This window comes from Microtus ochrogaster, chromosome 8 (genome assembly GCF_000317375.1).
Source record: "Microtus ochrogaster isolate Prairie Vole_2 chromosome 8, MicOch1.0, whole genome shotgun sequence".
Classification (NCBI taxonomy): Eukaryota; Metazoa; Chordata; class Mammalia; order Rodentia; family Cricetidae; genus Microtus; species Microtus ochrogaster.
Window position 1 is genome coordinate 37,904,968 of NC_022015.1, and position 8,407 is coordinate 37,913,374.

The window sequence follows — 8,407 nt, forward strand, 5'->3', positions numbered from 1 at the left end:
AGGCAGAGTCAGGAGACACCATGTAGCTGCCAAAAGAAAAAGATGCCCACCAGAAATTCACCTGTAGGCCACAGCTTCATGGTGATACATATATTAATAAAAATGGATTAATTTAAGATATAAGAGTTAGTTAAAAATATGCCTGAGTGATTGGCCAAACAGTGATTATTTGGGCCTGAGTGGCCAGGAAACAAATGAGCCATCTCTGCTTACACTCCTGTCCCCAGGAAGCCTCAGTAGAGAAGGATCCAATCCTGAAGCCTTGAGAGGGAAAAGCAAAGACAGCTAAGTCTCTCTGTGTGAACTTTAACAGAGGACAATTAAAAATAAATTTCCCACTGGGTGTAGTGGTGTGTGCCCATAATCCCAGCACCTGGCAGTACAGACAAAAATATCAGGAGTTCAAGGTTAGCCTTGACTACACAGACAGTTGAGGACAGCCTGGACTACATAAAACCCTATTTAAAAGTTAACTAATTTAATTTTTTTTCCTTTTTACTGGGAGGGGCCAGGATGTAGCTTTTCAATGCACGTGGGCAGGGTATTAAGAGCAAAGATCGCTCAGTGGGTAAAGCGTTTGCCACCAAGCCTGGTGACCTGAGTTCAGTCACTGGGACCCACTCAGCAGAAGAAATGAACTGACTTCAAGCTGTCTCCTGACCTCCACGGTAGTGCCACACGCAGCAGTCACACAAGACAAATACATAAAAATGCAATACATTTTAAGAAAGAACAAAAACCATGCCTGCCAGCCCATTTCTGCTCATCTCAAGTCTTCGTCCTGAGCCCTGATGATTGACACCAGTCACACCTAAGCCCAGGGCACAGAATTTTTGAGGTCCAGTAAGGGTGGTTCTCCAGCTACCCAACCCCTCACTGCCGCCCCAGAAGAAAACACGGGTCCAAAGCAAGATGTGACTTTTCCCAGGGTCTTCCAGGACGGGAGGCAGCCATGGGCCTCCCACATGGGGCAAGGTCCTCTCTGCTGTCCCTGCCGGAACCCAGCCTCTGGGTCGCCTCCCCACACAGCCTCACACCATTTCTACCGGGAGACAGAGGTGGTTCCTGTAAACTACTTGCCTGTGTCCCCTAAAACTCATGCTAAAATGGTTACCCCAATGGGGATGGTGATAGGACTTGGGTCTTTTGGAGGTAACTAGGTTATAAACATGGAACCTTCCTGAAGGGGATGGATGTCATCACGGAAAGAGTCCTAGAGAGCTGCCGGCCCCTTGCAATATGAGGCCAGAAGGTGTGTCTGTGACCCTGGGATGATGGTGACCAACGCCAGTCTGTGGTGCTTGTGCCAGACTGTCCAGCCTGCAGCACTTGCAGAAGGAAGCTTCAGGTGCTTCTGGGTGGGGGTCATGGCCTTCTGTGGGTCCACAGCAGCCCCAGGGGACAGGATCAGTGGCTCCTGGGACTCCGCGAACTCAGGATAAGGCAAGCTCCCTCCAGCAAGCACCTCTTCTCTTGTTTGTCAAAGAAACACATTTCCATACCAAATAAGGCCGTGGATCCTCAGCCTCTGTCCACTTCACACAATTCCTTTTAAGTGTCCAAGCGCAATCACACTTGGACGGTGCTGGGATTCGGCCTCCCCTGGCCTCTCAGTGTAAACAAGTGGCCCAGCTGGGACACAGCTGCCTGCCCTGGAGGAGGACGCTGGATCACCATCCTCCCTGCTGCCTGCCCAACCTCTCCCAGCCTCCAGAATCCCAGAAAATCCCTGCCACCAAAGTCCCCCTCCCCCGCCAAGACCCAGGACACCAGCTGGTTCCAAGCAGGCACCCGTCCAAGGCTCCCTGCTCTCAGGTTTGTTCCGACCTAAGGACAGAGTGGTTTCTCCATGGGCAGAAAGAGGCAGCTCTAACACAGGTGCAGAGAGAGATCCATTTCTGGGCTCACTGCAGGATGCCCACAAGGCACACGTCCCCCAGCCTGGGCGCCGTCCACTCCCATAGGAAAGCATGGCATTCGTTCCCTCAGGCTTCTTGGGTCATGAGAAAGTTGGTCCAGGGCAGAAGGAGGCCTCAGCACCCCACCCTCATGGTCAACCCTCTGTTCCCTCCGTACCCACCCAGGCTTGGGCTCCATGCCCTGGCCACTAACTCTTTCCAGGACCCCCTCTCTGGGGGAGGCTGACTCATCTTTACTGAGGAGCGCACGCACCAGGGATGGTAGCTCGCCAACTTCTCTGCTCAGCCCAAGTGAGCAAGGGCTGTGATTTTCCATTTGCGACATCTGATTGTTATTAGGGCTAGAGAGAAGGGAATTCCTGGTTCCATAGGCCCCAGGAGGCCCCGAGGAAGACTCTGGGGTGGCAAGGGGGGAGCTGGTGCCATCTGGGTTGTGTGACCTTCTCTCTGCCAATTCTCTACCACTCTCCACGGGAGTCCCTCGCTTGCTGTTCCTGGCTTCTCTGTGCCAGGCTTTGAGACAGTTCAAACAAGGGAGTGGACATTCCCTTGCCCCTGCCCCTCACCACCCCCACTGCCACTACCACCACATGCCCTGAAATGCCCACTGGAAGCAGGCCAAAGGCACCACCAAGTGAGCAACCTGGAGCTCCCTCTACTGGGGCAGCCCTCTGAAGCCGCAGGATACGGGAGGTGTTAACATCTGGACTCAGGCCCCAGTGCTCGGGCCAGTGTGACGTCACCAGGCAGCGAGAGATGAGTTCCCATTGGGGATGGGGGGCGGGGAGGCTCCTGAACAGGGCATTCCTTCCCCTAGCCTCCTCTTCAGCTCCTCCTCTTCGTCCTTCTCCTCCTGCTCCTCCTCCTCCTCCTTTTTCTCCTCCTCCCGCCCTCCCTTCCCCCTTCTGCTGGGCCTGGAATTGGGTTTGGGGCGGGTTCTGTTTCCAAAGCCACCTCCAACAGGCCAGGCGGGTGAGGGCTCGTCCTCCACCCTGAGCCCAAATTTTCCAAGGCTCCAGGCAGTACTTGGCTAGCCTGCTGCCCCGTGGGTCAGCAAGCGCAGAGTCCTGGGAGAAGATCTCCACAAAGGAAGGCTTCGGAGGATCAGGACAGCCACAGGTAGCACTCTGGGACCCAGGGACTGAGGGAGGGAGACTAGGGACAGGGGCTGCAGGGTAAAGGTTAGGCAGAGCAAACAAATGAGACTGGCGTCCTAAAGTCAGGGAAATGGGCATTGTCATGACAGCAGCTTGCAGAAGTCCCATCTCTCTGTGAAGGGAGCCCCAAGACCTGGAGCCAAGCTGTCCCCAGTCTGAAGACCTGTCCCACCCCTTCCGCAGAGTATCCCAGGGATACTGGAAGGCTTTAGGAGATCCCCCACCTTGTGTGGCACCCCCTGACACTCACTTAGCAGGCCTTACCCCTAGCCCCAAGACATCCTCCAACACAAGCTCCCACCCTGTCCCCCTGAGGGTGGGGGCTCCCTATCCTTTCTTCAACCTTACATCCAAGCCGGGTTTCTGGAAGAGTTTGAAGGGAACACCCAGTGGGCAATGATTCAAGCACGGAGCTGTGGTTCCCATTGCTCCCCGGCATGCCGTTGGCCATGAGGACAGCAGTGGACAGCTCTTTGGGGACCCTTGGAGATCAACCACATGAGGTCAGACAGCCGATTGTTTCATCTTCTCCTGCTCTAGCCAGTCCTGGTCCTGTCCTTGGCGTCAGATGAAGCGGTTGGCTGGGGGTCTGCCAAGTCGTCATTTCCCTTAGAGAAGCCTCTTCTGTCAGGTTGTGAGCAGGGATCTGAGCCCTAGGCAGAAGCACAGACTTTCTATGTATCTGGGGACTGCAGCAGACTGGCCCCAATCATGGCCTGTGCAAAGGCCAGGATGTAGCTAAGGAATGAGGGGAGAGGCTAGATTGTGGTGTAGTAGAAGTGAAATGAGTTGGGGAGCTACCCTAGGGCTGGACTGTCCCCCCATCAGGCCAAGCAGGTGGATGGGTGAAACAGCACCGTTTTGAGGGGAGGAACCAAGGATACAGACATGGTGGCCTTTTGAGTTCCTAGAGAAGTTTGTTCTGTCCCAGCTCAGATCCTGGGTGAGCACGTGCACTCACATGCATCCCCGTACACGTAGCACACGTCTTCAATATGGCCCATCTGGGGTCCACTTGGCTTCTGGGTCTCTCTGCGTGAGAGGATCACTTTGCAAATGATCTGGGGTAGGAGAGGGACCAGGGGTAAAGATCAAAGCAGTCACCGAGGTGATCAGGGAACATACTCACCTGTCCCAGAGGGCCTGTGTCTAGTTGGCATGAAGCCTGGTGGGATGAAAGGTTCCCTGGGTCGAGCATCACTGGGGAGAAAGTGGGAGTAGCACGTGTCTGGAAGAGTGGGGTGCAGGGGGTGTTTACTTCTGGGGGTGCAGGTGCCAGGAAAACCCGGGCTAGCACCATTGCATAGCAACGAAATGACACCTGGGTAGGAGGGGGGCACACTTTGCAGCACCAGCAATCTGCAAGCTCTCTGCACAAACATCACTCAGGCCTACGTAAAACGTGCTCTCCACTTGGGATGCCCGCGCAGGCCCCACGATGAGCCACTGTTAGTCGGGGTACAAACGTACCAGAAGGAGCATGCACACAAGAGGGCCGACAGGATAACGGGGGGGGGGGGGTGGACAGGGGCTCTGCCGGGAGTGTGCCTCTGTACACCATCCAATCAGAATGAGGGCCTGAGGGTGTGGCTTAAGACCCCACCCGGTTCCTTGGCTCCTGCTAAGCAAAGTGGCCAAAAGTTAAAGAGGGGGCGTGTCACTCGCGGGGACCGTACACCCTCGGCAGCCAATGGTGGGCGCAGCTACCAGGGCCACATATCCAGGAGGGAGGAGGCAGTGGCCACGCGCGTGGAGACTGGGGATCCGCCCTGCTCGAGGAAGGAATTTATGAAGGGTGGAGCAGGGCGCTGCCCACATCCCTGGGAGGGGAGGGTCTAATAGCCTGTAGCCGGGCTGTGTCCTGAGTCGCGGCTTCAAAGGTCCCACCTGCTCTGCGGGAGGGGTAGGTGCTTGCCTGAAGGGCAGAGTGCAGGCTCGGGGTGCGCAATTCCAGGAGCCCCAGAGTGGGTTTATCGATTCGCTGTTGCTAGGATGGACCAGTCCAAACAGGGTCCCCGCCCTAGCTTGTCACCCAACACATCCCCAGGCCTCCGGATTGGCTGAAGGAGGCTGAGCCCCATTTCCCCCCATCCAGTCTGGCACCCAGGGCCACCTCAACAACTTGCTTCCTCCTAGTGAACCTTGCGGGGGGGGGGGGCAGCCACAGGGTCTTCAAGTACACAGATCTGTGAAGTTTCCTTGTGTGCCCTAGTTAGGAGTGCTCTCTGGGACCAAGTGCTCCATCAAAAGGGGATAATGGGCTGAGAATGTGGCTCCTTTGGTGAATGCTTGCCTAGCATGCACCAAACCCTGGGCTGGAGCACAGGTATGGTGGTTCAGCCCGTAATCCCGGTAAGCTAGAGATGGAGGCAAGAGGATCAGAAATTCAAGGTCATCTTCAAGGGCAGCCCAGGTTGCCTGAGACCCTGTCTTTTACAAAAGGAGGGGTGCACGCCCACTACAGAGTAAAGATGAGGACCGTGATAAAGCAAGACCCAGACAAAAGCCTGCTCCTCCAGGAAGCCCCTCTGCCAGAAAGAATCTGCCTTCTATCACCCGTTTCTAGGACTGACTGAGAGACCTCTATTAGAACACAAAAGAGGTGCTCCAGACGCAGATGCAAGGGAGCCCACCATGAAAGTCACTAGAAACGTTCTGGCCCACACACCTTGCAGTTCAATGAGAAGAGAAAAGAGCATCTTCCGCAGAGAGTGGCAGTGGGGCTCCAGGAGCCAGGCAGGGTCTGAACGCGAGCCTGCAGACAGGATGGGCAGGACAGGCATAAAGGCCCCGTCTCAGAGGGAGCCAGGCTAGCCCTTCCTCTGAGGTGAGAGCCACAGGCCTGAAGGCCTAGGGAACTAGGGCTGGTGGGCTGGGAAATGGAGGCTCTTGGGAGGACTGGTGCTGACTTCACTCTCCCTTCTCTCTAGGCTCTTGACAGGCAGTGACATAGGTTTGTGAGCTCCCAACAGGAGCCTGGACCCCGCAGTCCTGAAGATGGCCGGAAACTGCTCCTGGGAGGCTCATGCTACCAACCAGAACAAGGCAAGTGCCGTGGGCAGGTCTGGGTCTGTGAGCAGGTGTAGTTGAGAGGGGGACACAGTCCACTTTCCAGGCCGCCCTCCGGCTCTGGGTGCTAGTGGGCAGCAGACACATCTGGACTCTGTGGCCTGACCTTGGTTAACCAGTTTCTCTGAGGCCAGTGTCATCATCAGTGAGGAAAACGCAGGCACTGGGCATCTTGAAAGTCCCTTTCCATGCCGTCTTTGGGTCATGGCTTGTCAGCTCTGGAAGGTCTCATTTCCTCCCCGTTTCCCGACAGAGATGGGAAAATCGTTATTCACTATGGTCAGACCACGTCAGAGAGGCTCTGCTGGTTCCATGGTGGCCCCATGTCCATTGTGTGTACTACTCTGAGCCACCCAAGGCCAGTGTTACCCCAAGTCTGGGAGCATGAGCCATGGATGTAAACCTGCAGATGGTGCTAGCCTCACCTAAAGCTTGGACAATGTCCTGGGCTGGCCCTTCACTTTCTGTCCTGCCCTTGCTTCTCCCTGGAAAAGTGTGGACTTCCCTTCCTAAGCTGGGAACCCCTCTGACTTATTTCCTTATTCCAGCTCCTCCTAGACTAGAGAAAACCAAGACTTATATCAGGATAACCGACTCCTTCCCCACTCCCACCCTCACCCCCTATCCCCACCGTGTCCTTGGTCCTTTCCTTCCTTCGGTAGCGACCACAGTGGAATGGTGGCAGCCCAGGAGGCAGTATCTGGGCATGCTAGGGGGCATCAGCCAAGGAGGCAGTGCCTGGGCATGGTAGGGGGCATCCCAAAGTCCCTAGAGAAGAGGGAGGCAGCAGCAGACTCCAGAGCTGTGTTTCACACGGTAGTGTAGGGCTGTGAATAGCAGCTCCTGCCTAGTGACTCACCAGTGCCTGCCCAACACCCAGTGGAGGACTGTAGACTTTTTCCAGCTGGGTGATACACAGAGGGCCCTGCCCAGCCCAGCAGGCCAGCGCCCAGTGCTGAGCTGGTCCTAATGGGACAGGGCTCTGCAGGCATCTGGGCCCAGAGCAACAAATGATCAACTCCCAGAAAGGGGAGCAAAAGGAAAGCTAAGCAAGGTTAGGGGTGGGCAGGAGATGTTAGCCGGTGAATTCTTAGAGGTGGACAGGTAGTAAGCAGAACCCCATAAAGAACTTGTCCTGACAAAACAGTGTCTCCCTAAGTTTAGCCAGCACCCCTAGTTTGTAAACAACTCTTGACACAGCCAGGACAGAGGATACTTCTCTTCACTGGAGAATAGCAACACAAAGTATTTTCTCAGGGCTCAGCTAGAATCTTCCTACTTCTCTGAACCATAAAAACAGATACCAGACTTAGGGAGAAAGTCCTGGAATAGATTAGTGATGTCTGCAGGGAGGAGGGAAGGGAAGCAGTGTGCACAGGACAAACTTTGCCACTGAGAGAGAGGGATCAAAACAACCCTGAGAGGGCTTAAGAGATGGCCCAGTGGTTAAGTGCACTGGCTGCTCTCCCAAAGGTCCCGGGTTCAATTCCCAATGCCAACATGGCAACTTACATTGCAGGGGATCTGATGCCCTCACACAGACATACCTGTAGGCAAAACACCAATGTACATTAAAAAAAAAAGATAAGTAAATTTTATAAAAAACAAAACAGAGCTGAAACAGAATAGCGTGTAGCTGGCTTGAGTTATTGGCTCCCACAGTTGTTTAAATGTTAACCCAGAAATATCCAACTCTTTCTTTCATGTTGTCACGTATAGACTGGCTTCCCTGGGATCGAAGGGGGGCACTATCACGCCGTCCACAGGTCCTGCCTGGAGCACAGAGGCCTCTTACTTTGCTAGGAAGGGTGTCCTTGGTTTTGCTGCCACGTCTCTGCTCTCGGTTTCTGAGCTCTGACCCAGCCTCACACATTTATGCCCCAGCTCAGCCCTCAGGGCCAGGACTGGTGTTCAGCTGCGCTGATCTCTGCCCTGCCCAGCTGGAAATACTGAGCCCCTCCCTGAAGCTTGAAGAATGACCACCTCCTCAAGCCTCTCCCTCCCGGATACCCCTGGAGCCCCCAAAGGCAGCCCTGGTCCAGTAGAGGGCAGCTGTCTCTTATCCCCATGCCCTCTGGTCCAACTCTGGGAGAGTCCTACTCCAGCTATGGCCAGGGTCTTTTGTTTTTGCCCCACCCCACACCCCTTACCAGGAATTTTATTTCTTTTTTGGAGCCTGTCCTGGAACTCCCTTTGTAGACCAGGCTGGTCTCGAACTCACAGAGATCCGCCTGCCTCTGCCTCCCGAGTGCTGGGATTAAA

The 8,407-nt window shown here is 55.0% G+C and overlaps 1 protein-coding gene across 1 annotated transcript in view; it reads left to right on the forward strand.

Moving 5' to 3' along the window:
* The first annotated feature begins 2,848 nt into the window (after positions 1-2,848).
* Mrgprf (MAS related GPR family member F) overlaps positions 2,849-8,407 on the forward strand; it is a 9,824-nt gene continuing 4,265 nt past the window's right edge. The window contains exons 1-2 of the mRNA XM_013347781.2: positions 2,849-3,038; positions 6,007-6,121. Of these exons, the coding sequence (XP_013203235.2) occupies positions 6,074-6,121 (48 nt within the window). The 5' untranslated portion in view covers positions 2,849-3,038; positions 6,007-6,073. The remainder of the gene's footprint in view (positions 3,039-6,006; positions 6,122-8,407) is intronic.